General features: G+C 37.1%; 1 protein-coding gene across 4 annotated transcripts in view; it reads right to left on the bottom strand.

Moving 5' to 3' along the window:
- The window catches only part of UBXN4 (UBX domain protein 4), a 35,275-nt gene that overhangs the window by 13,772 nt on the left and 2,844 nt on the right, over positions 1 to 18,659 (bottom strand). For 3 of the 4 annotated variants that reach the window (XM_070240783.1, XM_070240781.1, XM_070240784.1), the window contains exons 2-6: positions 14,170 to 14,272; positions 10,904 to 10,932; positions 10,272 to 10,390; positions 9,467 to 9,644; positions 3,025 to 3,118 (exon numbers count right to left, since the gene is read on the bottom strand). In XM_070240783.1, the coding sequence (XP_070096884.1) occupies positions 3,025 to 3,118; positions 9,467 to 9,644; positions 10,272 to 10,390; positions 10,904 to 10,932; positions 14,170 to 14,249 (500 nt within the window). In that variant the 5' untranslated portion in view covers positions 14,250 to 14,272. Of the gene's footprint in view, positions 1 to 3,024; positions 3,119 to 9,466; positions 9,645 to 10,271; positions 10,391 to 10,903; positions 10,933 to 14,169; positions 14,273 to 15,320; positions 15,394 to 18,659 lie in introns of those variants that run through there. The other variant, XM_070240785.1, reaches the window with a different exon arrangement.

The following is an 18,659-nucleotide window of genomic DNA, read 5'->3' as shown; positions in this document are numbered from 1 at the left end:
AAAAAGGAAAATTTATATCTCACAATTACAAATCATCAATCTGTTTTTTAAAAAAATCAAGTTTACTCCCTTGAGAAAAGGCAGTTCAAGATAGAAAGTCTACATTCTTACTATGTACAAGATAGGATGAGTTTCTGAGCTGACATCAATTTGGTTTAGTCACTTTTGCCCTTAACAAATTACTTCTCCTTGAAGCTAGATGAAAAAAAAGCCTAAGACCTACTGCGGAGTAATTAGTTTTCCAAAAACTTGGTCTCTGGAAATAGACGTCATACAGCCTGGCAGGAAAGTTAGAATCCTACATTTACTAATCCATTCTGACAAAATTTAAGGCTGAATTTTTAATTTGTATGAAACCGACTTTAAAATATCATCAAGGTTGGAGAAAAATGCACAAATTTTGCTTTATAGAGTTTTGCGTTATGTAATTCTATAAATATCAAATTACACCACAGGAATTGAAGGGTCCAACTTATCTGGGCTGAAAAAAAGCAACGAAGTTCAGTTCTGTGAGACGGGGAAAACAACAGCACATTAGGGTTTCAGAGTCCAACACCCCTGCAGAGGACAAGTGAGCTGGAGGCATAAAAGCACCACAGAGTCCACGACAGAAGAACAGTGGGGATGAAGGCAACCTTAAGGGTATAAATGATGAGCTAAGAGGACATCTGGGATAGGAATATTAAACAGATTGACATGTCATTGTCAATGAATCAGATCCCACGAAAGGAACAAAGTTCCTAATGGGTATAACTCAGAAGAATAAAATGCAGGACCTCAGTCTGTGAATTAATTAGCATTAGGACCTAGGCTTTATTGGTTAGTTGGGTTTGATAAACTAATCTCAGCAACAATTTGAGTGCTTATACAAATTATATGACCATAGGACCTGGAATCTTCAAAAGCTGTCTGAGCAGAGAACAGTTATTTCCCAATGAAACCTGTTTCATCATTAAGAGTTTGTCAAGAGGTTGAGTGGTTAAGTTCGCGTGCTCCGCTTTGGCGGCCGGGGGTTTAACCGGTTCAGATCCTAGGCTTGGACCTAGCACCACTCATCAAGCTATGCTGAGGCAGCGTCCCACATAGCACAACCAGCGGGACCACCACTACAATATATAACTATGTACTGGGGGGGCCTTGAAGAGAAAATGAAGAAGAAGAAAAAAGAAAAAAAGATTGGCAACAGATGTTAGCTCAGGTGCCAATCTTAAAGGAAAAAAAAGAGTTTGTCAGCATTTCACCAAATTTCAATATTAGTATCCTTTTCTAAAAGGCCTCAGCCCACATATACTTCACATAATGGTCCTAACGGCATACGCTTTAAAAAAATTTATCTCCAAGAGTGCTTTAAAGTTTTTTCAGTCTAAGGAATCTCAAACAACTGTAGACCCACTCTGTCCTGATATGCTAATTTTAAAAGTAATAATGCTCAATGAAGAAAATTTGGCAACTTCAGAACAAAACAAAGAAAAAAATCCCTAATTCCTCTTTCATAGATATTAGTATAAACATTTTGTTGTATGTCTTAAAGTATCTTTGACTCATTATACTATATATAACATATATACACCAGTGTGTGTACATACAACTGTTTTTTAATTAAAAATGGTATATTGTATTCTATTTGCAGAACCATACAGGCACACACGAGCAGATACTCCCTTACATAAGAAAGGAAGCTACCAAGAAACAACAGAAACTCCCCTTACCCACTGCGATTAAATAGCATCTGACCCTACTCCACAATAAAGGGCTACCTGCTGTCTTTCTTCTCATTCCCCGCAAGTCTCCACATCCTTTCCTGATTTTTTTTTTTTTGGTGAGGAAGATTAGCCCTGAGCTAACATCTGCTGCCAACCCTCCTCTTTTTGCTGAGGAAGATAAGCTCTGAACTACTATCTGTGCCCATCTTCCTCTATTTTATTTGTGGGACATCTGCCACAGCATGGCTTGATGAACAGTATGTAGGTCCGTGCCCAGGATCTGAACCCACGAGCCCCAGGCTGCCAAAGCAGAGCATGCAGACTTAACCACTGCACCACTGGGCCAGCCCTTCCTTTTCTCATTTTTGATCTTCACTTCACACCAGGGTGGTGCAAGTAAGGGTGCACAGTGGTGGGTCTGGTGTTAGCAAAACAGAAGGAAACAAGAGGATGAGCCTCTGGAAACTTTGGTTTCCTGCTGTTCTTCCAGCCTTATCCCATTTCTCACCACTGTGAGAGGATCTATCCTGCTTTTCACCTCAAGATCCTAGCCCTGCCCTAATACCTATAAAGAAGAATCAGAATCTAGGTTTTGCTGAAATTAAGTTGATTTTTACTCAGTCATCAGCAAACCCAAATACCCAATGTCAGTAATCACTTTGAATCTTGTTTCCCTGTAGCATCTATGTGAACAAGAAAATGTCGACTCTCTAGGGAATTTTTATCTTCCATATAACACGAAGTGGTTTTAAAGTCTGAACTAAAAAATATTCCTGCTTATTCATTTACCATTAACTCATATTAACTTTTAAGAATCATAGTATAAAAGACTATGATTTCATAACTTTTATATCATTAAAAATACTAAACTAGACCACAAAAATTCAGAAATTTGTATCTGATTATTAGACTAATTACACATGACATTTAATATTAGACACCCACTTACGCGGAACTCAGACTCTGTACATAGTCATAAAATTAGCAAAAGTTTTTGCCCATTTGGAACTTCTTATCCCATGGCATAGCAAGATAAAAGCAGAAATTACAGATGGTAATACACATATACCAAAATACCAGTGAAAAACAGATTCTTAGAATGATCAGACCTAAAGCTAAGAGACAACTTCAGAGACACAGAAGTTTACTTCTAGAATGTAACCTTTATGGATACAAACAAGTTGGTTAGGTAATAAAAAATTTCAACCCATAATTCTGAAATTTAATTTGTGTAATTTTAGCTTTTATTCAAATTAATAACTGAAAACCATTGTCTTTTTAACCATTATCTTTTTAAATATTATTTGCAAAAAGAGCAAACCTTTCCACTCTGACGGTGAGGTCCTCCGCAGGTCTCTGATTTGAACATCCACTAGGCTCCTGAGATGGAGTGGGAAGGCCTGAACATTCTCCTCCTTAATTATTAAATAAAAAGAAATAAGAATATTGCATTTAACGTCAATTTTTAAAACGTATAAGTCTTTTGGGTTACAACATTTGTTAATAATCTTGTTTCTTGGGGCCAGCCCCATCCCTCAGGCCAATAAAAGACCATTAAGCAGTAGAGTCCCGGATTCGAAAGTGATAAAACAGTTGATTTGTCACTGAGTAAGATGCAGTGGACTTTTCAACCAGATTAGAACAAAATTGCATCTGTTTTTCTCAGAAGAGAATTCTACAAGTGGAATATAATTAAAGAATAAAGCCATTTTCAGATATCAGTACAACAGTATTATCACACTTGAGAAATTATAAATATAGTAAGATTATCTAATATGTGATCATATTCAGATTTCCCCAATTATCCTAATAATGTCTTTTATAACTTTTTTCCCTGATTCAGGATCCAATCAAGGTTAAGTTTGTGCGCTCCACTACGGTGGCCCCAGGTTTCACTGGTTTGGATCCTGGGCGCGGACACGGTACCACTCGTCAGGCCACACTGAGGCGGTGTCCCACGTACCACAGCTAGAAGGACCCACAACTAAAATATACAACTTTGTACTGGAGGGATTTTGGGAGAAAAAGCAGAAAGAAAGAAAAAAAGAGAAAAAAGAAGGTTGGTAACAGTTGTTAGTTCAGGTGCTAATCTTTAAAAAAAAAGAGCACAGACTCAGAATCAGAGACCCAGGTTTGCTTCCTGGGTCTGTCGGTTTAAAAAAAAATAATAATCTTGTTTCTTAAACACTACATCTTTTCCCTAAGAATGGAACAGGAAATAAGAAATGAGCTAGTACTAATTCTGAAGTTTGGATCTAGATACAATAGTATATACGTGGGAAATAAGGCAATTACCCAGTTGAGGGCCACCAAGGAAAAGGTCAGAGGTAAAACATGAAGAAACATTAACCTGGTAGGAGGGGATATAACAAAAGTAGAGTAAGCATGCCTGGCCCTGGTAGGCTTCACTCTAGAGCAGCGCTGTCCAGTAATTATACCATTAGTCACATGTGGCTCTTGAGCACTTGAAATAAGACCAGTGCAGGTGAGGGACTAAATTTTTAATTGTATTCAATTTTTTTTTTTGAGGACAATTAGCCCTGAACTAACTGCTGCCAATCCTCCTCTTTTCACTGAGGAAGACTGGCCCTGAACTAACATCCATGCCCATCTTCCTCTACTTTATACGTGTGACACCTACCACAGCATGGCTTTTGCCAAGCAGTGCCATATCTGGACCCAGGATCCGAACTGGCAAACCCCAGGCCACTGAGAAGCAGAACATGTAAACTTAATCACTGCGCCACCAGGCCAGCCCCTCTTCTTTACATTTATGATCTTGGAAAGAGCAAGAACTATGGAGCAACAAAGTCTGGGTTCCAGTCCTGTTCTGTCACGTCAGTAAGTTATTTAATCTCTCTGAGCCTCATCTGTAAAGTGGGGATGGTAACCTCATAGAGTTGTTAGGAGAAATGTGTTAACAGAGGTGAAAAGCTTAGACTTTTACTAAGACTAGCACATAGTAAGTGTTTAGTTAGTATAGCAGTAGTGGAAATATTAGAATTACTAAGTAGAGCTCACAGTGCACATTTCCTCCTGCCTTTGCATTCAGTGGCATCACCTAGGTAGCTTGAAATCAGCCAGAGTAGTAGTATTTATACCTTGTAAATTAGCAAACACTACAAAGAAGGGGTTTTTTTTTCCCTAAAGAGCCTTCTGTTAAATATTTACCAGCACACTACTGAATGCACCCCTTGGATAAGAAGTGGTAACCACTGACAGCCAGTGTGTGTTCAGTAGGAAATTAATCACTTTAGTAAATAAAATTAATGTCAAGGACATTCATATCTTGATATCAGCCAAAAATTTAACAAAACTTTTGAAGAAAACTTGTGGACAAGCTTAAAAAAAAAGTGCTGTATAACAATACAGTTAGGTGGATTTGTGGCTCATAAACAAAGAAAAATGGATACATGTCACAGAGAGGAAGATTTCCAATGGTATGCCACAGAGTTCTCTGACTTTGGCACTTTATAAATGACTTGAAAATGTAGAATACACATTTCTAACTTTATGGGTTATAAATATAATCCATATATATAACTACAATAAAGAGCTTATTAGCAGTCATATTTAACTGCTAATTACTGAATGAAAAGTTCTGGATTAAGAAAATTCTATAAGCTAAAACAACTGATAAAAATGCAAACGTAATGAAAATTTATTAGGGAAAATTCTGTCTTCAGGTTTAAAAAGACATGGATTATCAAGCATAACATATCTCCTGATGAAAAATACACAGTATCACCTATAAAGTAGTCTTGTCAAAAGAAAATAAAGAATGAACCTGAGGGGCTGGCCCCGTGGCCGAGTGGTTAAGTTCGCGTGCTCCACTGTAGGGCAGCCCAGTGTTTCGTTGGTTCGAATCCTGGGCATGGACATGGCACTGCTCATCAAACCACGCTGAGGCAGCGTCCCACATGCCACAACTAGACGGACCCACAACGAAGAATATACAACTATGTACCGGGGGGGGCTTTGGGGAGAAAAAAGGAAAAAAAATAAAGTTTTTAATAAAAAAAAAAAAAAAAAGAATGAACCTGAATCTGATCAAACTTGTAGCTTTAACTAGCAATTTAGAGGAATATTTACACAATACTATGAGGATGTAGCAAAATCCACTGGGAGAAACTACAGGAAAAACCATTCTGAGAGTGGAAATCTACATATTAAAGGAAAAGTAAGACATCAACCAATAATATATTGGATTCCAATTCAAACAAACTGCAAAGTTTAGTGTAATGTAAATATTGCCTAGATAATGGATGATAAAAAGGAATTACTGCTAAACTTTCTAGGTTTCATACAAATAATAGTATTGTAATAATTTTTTTAAGTTCTTATCTTTCAACTTTTATTTATTTATTTTTTTCTCCCCAAAGCCCCATTGCACAGTTGTACATCCTAGTTATAAGTCTGTCTAGTTCTTCTAAGTGAGCCATCACCTCAGCATGGCTACTAACAGATGGGTGATGTGGTTCTGGATCTGGGAAATAAACCCAGGCCGTGAAAGCAGGAGTGCTCAACTTTAACCACTAGACTATCAGGGCTGGCTCAGTTCTTTATCTTTTAGATACTAACATTTTTAAAGATGAAATGATATAATGCCTAAGATTTGTTCTAAATAATAAGTGGCAGGAGAAGTAAAGTAGGGGTCACAGATGAAACCATAGTGGTCATGAGCTAATTGAAGATAGGCAATGGGTTCATGGGATTTCTTATAGTTTTTTCTCTACTTCCACATGTTTGAAATTTTCCAAAATGAAGTTTAAGAAAAAAGAAGTTACAAAGAACTGAGATTACAGCTGGGACTCACCTCAGGTAAGACATAGTTTATAGTTTAAATCTAACCAACTTAACTGCCAACTAAAACATCAACGCTCTTTGTAGAAACGTAACAGAATCCAAAATGTCTACAACAATGTACAAGACACAATCCAAAATTTCTTAGATGTGATCCAACAGGAAAATGTGACCCCATTCTCAAGGGAAAAGACAATCAACAGAGGCCAACCAAGATAAGCTAGATACTGGCATTATGAGACAAGGACTCTAAAGCAACCAATGTAACTCAATAAAGTAAAGGAAAATCTGCTTGAAATAAATTAAAAGATAATATTAAAGGAATAATATGTGGATGAAGGGTACTCAGGAACTCTGTATAGTTTTGTCATTTCTTGTGAGTCAAACTATTTCAAAATAAAAAGGTAGAAGGCAGCAGAGGAAAAAGAGGAAGGAAGAAGAAGAAACAGAAACTCCAGAATCAGAAAATGTATTACTTGCAAATGGTACGGCCACTTTGGAAGACAGTTTGGTGGTTTCTGACAAAACTAAACATACTCTTACCATACAAGCCAGCAATCAAGCTCCTTGGTATTTATCCAAAGGAAGTGAAAACTTAGGTCCACACAGAAACTTGCCCATGGATGTTTACAGCAGCTTTATTCATAATTGCTAAAACATGGAAGCAACTACTATGCCCTTCAGTAGGTGAACGGATTAATGAACTGTGGTATACCTAAAATACACTTATTCAGCACTAAAAAGAAATGGGCTATCAAGCCATGAAAAGACATGGAGGAACCTTAAATACATATTACTAAGTGAAAGAAGCCAATCTGAAAAGGCTACATACTATATGATTCCAATTATGTGACATTCTGGAAAAGGCAAAACTATGGAGAAAGTAAAAAGATCAGTGGGGATGAATAGGTGTGGCAGACAGGACTTTTAGGGCAGTGAAATGATGCTATGATGCTCTATGTAATGATACTCTATGATACTATAATGATGAAGACATGTCATTATGTATTTGTCTAAACTTGCAGAACGTACAACACCAAGAGTGAACTGTAATATAAACTACAGACTTTACCTGATTATCATGTGTCAGTGTAGGTTCATTGGTTGTAACAAATGTACCACTCTAGTGGAGAATACTAATAATGCAGGAGGCTATATATGTGTGGGGGAAATCTGTACTGTCTTCTTAATTTTGCTGTGAACCTAAAACTGCTCTAAAAAAAGCCTAATAAGTAATAGTTAAGAAAAAAATGCATAAATGTATTACCTAATTTTATTTAAAATAAAAAATTCACTGGATGTACTTAACGGTAGAATAGAAATACAGATAGAGATAGTCAGTAGGTTTATAGATCAACAAGATTATCCAATCTGAAGTAGAGAGAGAAAAAAAGATCGAAAGAAGTGAACCTGTGGGATAATATCAAGAAGCCTAATATACATGTAATTATTTCCAGCAAGATAGGAGAAAAAGGAACAGAAACACATTTGAAGAAATAATGGCCCCAAATTTCCCAAATTAAGTGGAAGTCATATATTTACAGATTTAAGAAGCTCAGCAAACCCCAACCAGGATAAAGCAAAGAAATACACATCTGGGCATATCATAGTCAAATTGCTGAAAACCAAAAAAAGAGAAAATCCTGAAAGAAGCCAGAGAAAAACAACACATTCCATATACGGGTAAACAATTTTCTAAATCACAGACTTGTCATCAGAAAACTATGGAGACCAGAACTCAGCGGAACATCTTTAAAATGCTGAAAAAAGTAACTATAAACCCCCAATTTTATATCCAGCAAAAACATATTTCCAGAATGAAGATAGAGCAAAGACATTTTCAGGTAAGAAAGAGTTAGGAGAAATATTTTGCAAACAGACCTGAACAATAAGAAACGCTAAAGAAAATTTTTCAAGCTGAAAGAAAATGATACCAGAGGGAAACAGGTACATTCAAAAGGTAATGAAGAATTTTGAAAATGACAACTATCCAGATAAATGTAAAAGATAACTGTTCTGCTGTATACCTAGGTGGGTTACATTTATAATAGAGTCCTCCAGCCCTATGTGCATCCAGAATTTGAGTGATCTGCAGACGTAAAACCTCAAAATTGAGACTACTGAGAGGAGACCTGATAGCTGTTCTTCAAATATTCAACACCTGCTACATGTAACTGTATAAGTAGCAGTAAAGTTAACCAGAAATTACAGGGCATCAAATTTCAGCTCAATGTAAGGAAGAATTTTTCTAAAAACTAGGGCTTCCTAGCAAGGTAATGAGAGTTCCTGTCATCAAATATATTCAAAAAGAGGCTTGATGATTATCTATTTGGGATGCTGGAATAGGATCATCTTTTAAGATACTAGTATTCTAACTTGATTTATCTAACCCTATGTTGCCTAATACAAAGCTCTATTACACCAAACAACTCTGACCATGATCCCTAATATACAATACAAAATTTCTCTTTTTCTTTCCTATCAACCCCTCTGCAGTCACACTTATTTCTACAAGCTCTATTTTACAATTACCTTTTAATTCAAATTTTAAAAATGCAAATACTATTCTTTTAAATGTGTATAATATTTTACAGGTTATAAAGACAATTCCAAATACACTAGTTCATTTGGATCTTTCAAAATCCTCTGGCTGGGAAGACATTTATAAAATTGCCAAGTGTCATAACGACAATCCTTAAACCACACCACATGAGCAGAAATTACAAGTCAACTGTTCTGGACTGTTGCCTATTTGAGTTTGAAGGGCATATTCACTGATTTTATCCTCTTCTGCCACTAAATGACAAACACATACACTTAAGACAACTCTTAAATTTTAAGTTAAATGAATGTGAGGGGAAAAAAATACACTATTTTTATTTTTAAGGATATTAATCCATGGCCTTTAAAATGAAGTGAAGGAGTACTTCAACTACCCAAAAGGATACACTAAAAATTACCTGTTGCAGAATCTGACTTTGTATCTGGAGAAGTGGGTGGTGTCTCACAAAGCTCTACATTTCTGGACTGAGAGTTTTCAGAAACGTTGTTAGGTTCAAATGAGGTGGACGGAGTAGAGACTGAACTTTCTGACTGGCTGCCATTTGCCACTGATGTTTCACCTTTTAATGAGTGCATCTAGAGAGAAAACACATTGAAATTTAATTAACAGATAAGAATCTAAATTTACCATGGCCAATAAGACCAAAATGTCAATAAGTCAATTTATACTCTACAGGAGCGAGAAGTACTAAACTAAGTAAATGAATCTAAAATGTATGATCCTAAACATGACATAATCACACTATGGAATTCAACTGCAAGGTGACAAGAGCATAAACAGATTTTTAAAGCACACTGTTGATTTTCCTTCAAATTAGAATCCAAGGAAAAAAGTTACAAGGTATATTAGCCATTCGCCCAAAGGGGATGCATCCTGAAAACATGTCAAGCAATATACTGAGATCTTAATGTGACCGCAACTCTCTCTTGCAACAAAGTAATAGAGATGTGCATTATGTGGTTGAGCTAGGGATGAAAAGAGAAGGGAGAATAAGAATTCAATTAAGTATTAGGTAGGGGCACCTCTAACTTCATAATGCTATTTTCAAAACTAGTCAAGGAAGATAGTATTCACTACCTTTTAAGTTTAATGGCATGGCAAGTTCCTGAATATACAGAGCAGCTCTCAAAACATTCCAATGTTAAGTTTCTGACATATTATTTTCCCATGTTTATACAAAGAACAATTCTGTCCCTTCTCACCTGCTGGACTTTGTGAATTCGGGTAACAAGTTCATCTGCAGAAACACTTCCTGCTATTACTTCCAAGGGAATTCCACTGTCTCCAATAAAGAAACTGGATGGGACACATACTACAGGATCTGTACAGTTTTATTAAGTCTAACAATTTATGGGAAATAAGGGAATAGTTTTATGAAACACTTCTGATAACAAAGCAAATCATTTTTGTGAATTTCACAATATAATCAGCTAACGTTTGCAAAATAATTTCAACTACCATATCATTATGCCTATAGTACATGTGATATGTGAACTGATTTAAGGTTTATTTACACTGCACATTTGAGTGGAGAACACCCACTACATTCCCCTCTATCATAACTTACATCTATCTTGCTTTTGCCAGCTACTTCTAACATTGCAACCAAACTGCTTCATACTGCTTTCCAGATATTCCCAATAAAAAACTCCCTATGACCCTATTTGCTACAATGTATTGTCTCAAAGGATACTTAGTAATATAAAGTTTCCATAGACAAGAATGTATGAGTTCCTAAATAAAAACAATTTCTAAAGGTCATGAATTAACCAAAAGAAAGGTAAATCCTCAAGCAAAATATATATATAAAACCAATTCTTCATTGAAAGGATACAGATTTGTGAAAATTGTAGGCAGGCTTCACTGTAAAACAAAATCAAACAGAAAATCACTACATGAATTCAAGCGTCTCCCAAATAGTACGTTGTTTCTATAAAAATTGACCATACCAATTACAAGTACTTTTTCTGAAACTACTAGCTCCTTTCATAGCCACCAGCTGGAAGAAGAAAAATGTAATTCTTATTTCACAGACCTTTTTTGGGTTTGTTTAATAATCTTCAGATTAAAGAGTGACTCGCTCTTGCAACCCAAACTGGTAGCTGGATCTGGTGGCTAAATATCAAGTTAGTATCTGCCATGTTGTTTCCTCAGCAGCAAGTATAGCTGAACACTATACCTTAACAAGTAACAAGAAGATACTAATGCCTATGACTTACTTGTGCAATTGATACTACTTTTTAATAACAAAGGACTCAAAACAACTTAAATATCCACCAATAAAAACTGATTAATTATACAAACCATAAAACGTACAAAAAAGTACATCAAAATGATACCATTTTTGTAAAAAACGGGAGGAAAACAAATACAAATATATTTTCTTGACTTGGTTGCCTCCAGAGAAGGGAACGGGGGTGGTTAGGGACACAAATGGGAGAGAGACTTTATACTATAATGCGAATACGACACACTGACCAATGTACATGAGTAATTCCAAGAATCAAATTAATGCTTCCAAGAACGAGAAATTTGTCTAATTTTTTCCAGAATATAAAGCACAATTATCATACAAATGTCTAAAACTATAATAGGAAATTATAAAGAAAAAAATTACCAAGAATCCTACCTTCTCAGAAATAATCTGTAAACTTTTGATGCGTTTCCTACCAATTTATTTTCAATGCAGGCTATTCTCCATAAATAAATATACACTAAAATGTTCCTAGAACATTAGGTAATTCCATTATTATTGTATAATAAATAAAAATTACTTTTCATAATTCAAAAGACACACTAGGTTCTATCAGCAAGCAGTCCATAACGAAACAAATATCAACCATCACTACACACAGGTATCCCTGTATCTGCCAACAGAAATTTCATTTGTAAAATGCTAGATAGGGGCTGGCCCTGTGGCCAAGTGGTTAAGTTCACGTGCTCCACTTCGGCGGCCCTGGGTTTCACTGGTTCAGATCCTGAGTGTGGACCTAGCACCGCTCATCAAGCCATGTTGAGGCAGCGTCACACATCGCAGAATTAGAAAGACTTACAACTAGAATATACAACTATGTACTGGGGGCCTTTGGGGAGAAGAAGAAAAAAAAAAGGATCAGCAACAGATGTTAGCTCTGGGCCAATCTTAAAAAACAAAAAAAGTCATCATTCCCATAAGCATAGAGATCTGCCCCTTAAAAAACAAAAAACAAAAAAACAGGGGCCAGCCCAGTGGCACAGCAGTTAAGTTCACATGTTCCGCTTCAGCGGTTTGGGGTTCACCAGTTCAGATTCCAGGTGCGGACCCACACACCACTTGTCAAGCCATGCTGTGGCAAGCATCCCACATATAAAGTAGAGGAAGACGGGCATGGATGTTAGCTCAGGGCCAGTCTTCCTCAGCAAAAAGAGGAGGATTAGTGGCAGATGTTAGCTCAGGGCTAATCTTCCTCAAAAAAAAAAAAAAAAAAAAAAATGCTAGATAAATTAGTCTGTATATAATTAATCTCAAGAATTCTAAAATCTTCATTTCTTCCCACATCTCCAATAAACCCCTACATTCCTCCAGCCATTACTGACTCTAAGAGGTGCTTCTGGAGGACAATGGACAATTTAATGATATGATATACATCAAAATAATAGATTATTTTTTAAAAACTATTACAGCTCAATAAACACATAATTCATTAGCTGTTGTGAGGCAGACTATACTATGATTTGCTTTATGGTGTTTTGTTAATATTGAAAATTTTTAAATAAAAGTTTACAAACACAGGTAAATTTTCAAACATTATTCATTGATACTACTAATACCAAAAGGATAGTAATACCACAATGCAACTGCTAATGAACTATGTTTCTAGGCATTGACCACTGATGGCTGCTGCTAACATCATAAAGAGAGACAACAGGGCACCATGTGCTGCTTTCTAACAGAAGAATGGAAGACATACCCCCATCTATGAAGTAGTCTGGAGGGGGGAAAAATCTAACTTAAATCCAACAGAAAATTAAATTACACTAAAAGGGCTGCAGTCAACAAAATCCATGCTGCAGGAAACTACAGAATAAATGACCTTGTTTCTTTAAAAACTAAATTACACAAGAAAAAGACAGAGAGAGAGATATACAGGGGAAGCCTACAGACTAAAAGAGACTTGAGAGAGATTAGTGCATCACAATGTGTAATAAATTAATAAATTAAATTAATAATAAAACTATGACATTGATGAGATGATTGAAAATTTGAACACTTGGTAGATATTTGATATTTGGGAATTACTATTAATTTGTTTTTGAGGTATTACCATTATGTCAAAAAAATTAAGAATCCTGCCACGACTAGAAGGACCCACAACTAAAAATACACAACAATGTACCGGGGGGCTTTGGGGAGAAAAAGGAAAAATAAAATCTTTAAAAAAAAAAAAATTAAGAATCCTTACCTTTCAGAGAGACATACTAAAATATTTATAGATGAAGTGGTTTGATGACTGAGATCTGTTTCAAAATTATATAGGATGAGTGGAAATGTGTGGGGACATAGATGAAACAAGACTGACCACGAGTTGATAATTATCAAAGTAGGTGAAAAGCTCATGGGGGTTCATTATTCTATTCCGTGACTTTTATATATGTGTGAAACGTTCTATACTAAAAAAAAAATTTTAAAGGGGAAAGCAGGGGTGGATTAACAAATAAAATAGACTTGTGGACATCAGGTATTATGAGGGACTTATAAGGGTCCTCACTCCTACTCAATCAAATGGCCCCATTCCCAAAAATAGGATCCAAAACAGTGGTCAATCTTTCAGAGATATTCAATAGATGATTTACAGTTACTTCCAAGTTCTTAGAAGCTGAGGATCACAGTTCTTTTGCATTCTTGGTACACGTCACATAGCTGCTTAGTAGACTAGGAGAACTTAGCTTTTTCAACAAGATATAATGATGAATTTGGAAAACGTCAATCAGAATTTAAGTCCCCAATATGCCTTAGACAAAAATCAATATTCTTATAGACTAAGAGTATCACCATAAATCACAACCAAAGACTATGGTTATAATATTTTTTAAAAATGAAAGATTAAAACATAAGCAAACCTTTTGGTATCGATTTTAATAGCAACAAAACTGTTTGAAGATGCTTCTCTCACTTTCTCATCTTCCCAACTTGCAGCCATCTGTGTTGACTGCTCATCATCACCTATAAAACATATCAAGGATTCTTATAAGGCCAGTATCCACTGATTCTTTCCCCCTGGAAATCTGGAACTTCAAGTAAAATACAATCCCACAAATACTATTTTCTACCAAATTTGAAAACTGAATTCTTCCATAAAATGAAAAGTGTGACTACATGCATTAACATAATAAAAAGCAATGAAAAACAAAATACTGCTATTTACATTATACAAAGTATTTTCTAAAAGACATCCAAATTATGATGCAAATAGTATTACAATAATTGGAGGTGACGGGTAGAAATGTACAGTAACTATTGCGGCTTTTGTACATATGGTTTTAGAAAATAAATGGACAATACTCTTCGTTTATGTAGCATCTTTCTATTGAGTTCAAGGACCTCCACACCACAGCATTTATTCTCCAGCATTCCTCCAAGGTAGAGAGAGGCAGGTGCAATTCTGTTTGCAGTTTTGACTTGCCTTTTATTATAGTTAGGCTAATTATAAAAGTTATGCTGATCCAAAACTAATCTATGGTGACAGAATTCAGTGTAGTGGCTACCTTGGTGGAAGTGTTACTGATTGGGAAACAGCATGAAGGAGCCTTCTGGGGTGCTGGAAATGTTTATATCTTTCCTGGATGACAATTACACAGGTGTACTCATCATATATAAAAATTCACTGAGGGGCCAGCCCCGTGGCTAAGTGGTTAAGTTCACATGCTCCGCTGCAGGCGGCCCAGGGTTTCGTTGGTTTGAATCCTGGGCGTGGACATGGCACCGCTCATCGAGCCACGCTGAGGCAGCGTCCCACATACCACAATTAGAAGGACCCACAACTAAGAATACACAACTATGTATTTGGGGAGAAAAAGGAAACAAATAAAAACAAAAAAATAAAAAATTCACTGAGCTGTTCACTTAACATATTTCACTTAATATACTATATGTCATATTTCAATGACAAATTGTTTTAAAAGTTACACCCATGAAGAGACTGTTTCCATTTTAGACCTGTAACATCTAGACTTTGACATAACCACTTATTAGTGGGCAGAGGGAAACTTACCTGATTAAGTCATTGAGAAACATTTCTGAGGTTGGCAGAGCTAAGTCCTTTCTCAAAGGTGAGCAACCTTTGCCAACTTATGGATAAAAAAGTTTTCAAGTCACATTTTTTGTTTTACAAAAATGAGATCATTCTATACCTACATTTTTTGGGGGGGGAGGTTGAGGAAGATTCACCCTGAACTAACATCAGTGGCAATCTTCCTCTATTTTGTACGTGGGATGCCACCACAGCATGGCTTGATGAGTGATGTGTAGGTCCATACCTGGGATCCAAACCTGTGAACCCCAGGCGGTTAAAGTGGAGCGTGTGAATCTAACCACTATGCCACTGGGCCGGCCCCATACCTTCTCTTTTGTAAGCTGCTTTCTTGCCGTGTGTGCTGTCCTTCCCAATTTAATCCTCCCTTCACTTTCGCCATCTCAGTTATCTGTTTATGCTAACTCCATCCTTTCAGTGCCCAGGCCAAAAACTTTACTTATCCTTGACTGCAGTTGACTCTATCTCCAAAATATATCCAGAATTTAACTATTTCTTACTACTTTCACTGCTACCACCCTGATTTAAGCTACCACATCTCACCTAGAGAATTACAATAGCCACCTAACTGGTCCCCCTGCTCAGCCTAGTCTTAACACAGTAACTTTCTTTAAAGAGTCAGATCACATCAAGCCTCAGCTCAAAATCCTACAACGGCTCCCTATTTCCCTCAAAGTAAAAGCCAAAGTCCTTACAAATGGACTCAAGTGTCTAGTTACCTCTCTGACCTCATTTCCTTTTACTTTCTTGCTATTCCTTTCCTTTCTATTCCTCAAATACAAAAGACACTCTTGCTTTAAGGTCTTTGTACTAGTTGTTTCCTCTACCTGGAATGATCTTCCCCAGATATCTACATGGTTAACTCTCAACTCCCTTAAGTCTTCACTCAAATAATATCTTCTCAATAAAGACTTCCCTTGGGGCTGACCCAGCAGCACAGTGGTTAAGTCTGCATGCTCTGCTTCGGTGGTCTGGGGTTCATGGGTTCGGGTCCTGGGTGTGGACCTACACACCACTCATCAAGCCATGCTGTGGTGGCATCCCACATACAAAAGAGAGGAAGACTGGCACAGATGTTAGCTCAGGGCCAATCTTCCCCACCTCTCCCCCCCACCCACCCAAAAAAAGACAAAAGAAAGCCTTCTGTAATCACCACTTTAAAATTACACCCTTCAGATATCCCCAAAGCTCCCTTATTTCCTGCTCTTTTTTCTGTAATATTTATCACCTTCTAATAGACTGTTTTACTTATTATGGTTACTGTTTGTTGTTTGTCTTCCTCCATCAGAATGCAGGCTTCATGAGGGCAAGGATTGTTTTCCTTTTTATTTATTAACATAACTCAAATGTTTACAACAGAACCTGGCATACAGTAAGTAAGTACCTGGTATATAGGAGGCTCTCTACAAGCATTTTGTAGAATGAACAGCTAAATTTCTGGTATAATAAGTACCTTCACATGCCTACAATACTTGACTAATGCTGCACCTTCGAGTATATTTTGTGTAAGACAAGATCCAGGAATATCAGGAATAGGGGCTTGAGAAATCTGGCCACGGGAAAGTAAACAAGGACTAGAATGCACCCACAGACCAAGACCAAAAAGAATGCTCATTAGCAGACTCCTAGATAGTGAAGAAGCAGACGGCAAAACTATCATTTGCAGAGTGAGATCTGAGCACGTCTTCAGACACTACTGGGTGAGGAGAGCTGCAAAATTCCAAGTAAATGACAAAATTATCAACAGAGAAAACAGCTATATGGGAATGTTCTTACTACAAACACTTCTTAGAGAAGGCTGTGAGGCATAAGGAATCCTTTTTATTCATTCTTTCTTTCATACATTCACTATTTTATTCCCTATTTACTTTGTGCTAGGCACTGGGCTATAAACTATAGTCATCCCTCAAAATCTGCAGGGGGATTGGCTGCAAGAACCCCTATGGATACCAAAATCCACAAGTGCTCAAGTTGCTTATATAAAATGACCTAGTATAATGAATACAGTCCCATCTGTCCCGTCTGTTGCCCTCCAGCCACATCCATGAGTTTTCCATCTGCGGATAAGGAGAGCCAATTGTAAATATAAAACAAATGAGACATTGTCTGCCTTCAGTGGAGCTTAAAATCTAATGGTACAAAAAAATGCACTTGTTTAGTAAGCAACTATAAACAATTACAATAATAATGCTGTAAAAAAAAAAAAAAAAAAGAACAGTGGGGCCGGCCCAGTGGCACAGAGGTTAAGTTCCCACGTTCCACTTCTCAGCAACCTGGGGTTTGCCTGTTCAGATCCCGGGTGTGGACATGGCACTGCTTGGCAAAAGCCATGCTGTGGTAGGCATCCCACATATAAAGTAGAGGAAGATGGGCCTGGATGTTAGCTCAGGGCCAGTCTTCCTCAGCAAAAAGAGGAGGATTGGCAGTACTTAGCTCAGGGCTAGTCTTCCTCAAAAAAAAAAAAAGAACAGAGCTATGAGAGAAAATAAGAGGCCTCTTTAGATTGGTCAGGGAGGACCCGTCTGAGGTGATATTTAAGGTAAGACCTAAAAGATGAAAGAGGTGAGCCACGTCAAGAGCCAGAAGAGTCTGCTAAGCAAAAGAAATTTAGGTGTAGGGAAAGGCCTGTGTGGTTGGGAGTATCATGAACAATAGGGAGTATAAGTTGAGAATGAAGAGTTAAGAGTCAAAAATGACACCCACGCTTGAGGTTTATCCAAATGGGTGTAAGGTGGTGCCATTTACCTAGATGCAGAACACTGGGGGAGAAAAACAGGTTCAGGCAGTAAATATACTTTTAGGCTGAAGAATCCTGAGGCATCCAAGCAGGGATGTCAAGTAGGTAGCTGAAAATATGGATCTGCTACTTCTAAGGCTGATGCTTTTCACTCCCTCACCTATGTTGTACCATGTGGTTGGAGTACCAAATGTCACATCCCCATTAGTAACGTCTGCCCGTGACTTAGCCTAGTGGCAGCAGCAGCAGCTCCTTGACTAACAGAGGTGTAAGGCTCAATGTGAGCCATCTTAACACTACTGAGTGGGATTATTACTTGCCAAATTCAGTATCTTTAGTTTCTTATTTTTAATCAAATTACAACCTATGCTATGGAGTCAGGCATGCCTCAGAGTTTTAGGAGAAAACATATCTTTGGTAGCATCAGCAATAGGCAAAGCAAAAGCACTTAAAGAGAACAGTACAAACTCAGAAGCAAAGAGGTGCAGACCCTAGAACAGCCAGTAATTCCAACCTAGAAAACCTCCACTGATACAAGCTCAAGGCTTTTGTGGTCTATTTTA

This window comes from Equus caballus, chromosome 18 (assembly GCF_041296265.1).
Source record: "Equus caballus isolate H_3958 breed thoroughbred chromosome 18, TB-T2T, whole genome shotgun sequence".
In the NCBI taxonomy this organism is placed as follows: domain Eukaryota; kingdom Metazoa; phylum Chordata; class Mammalia; order Perissodactyla; family Equidae; genus Equus; species Equus caballus.
This window is presented reverse-complemented; position numbering and strand designations above follow the sequence as displayed.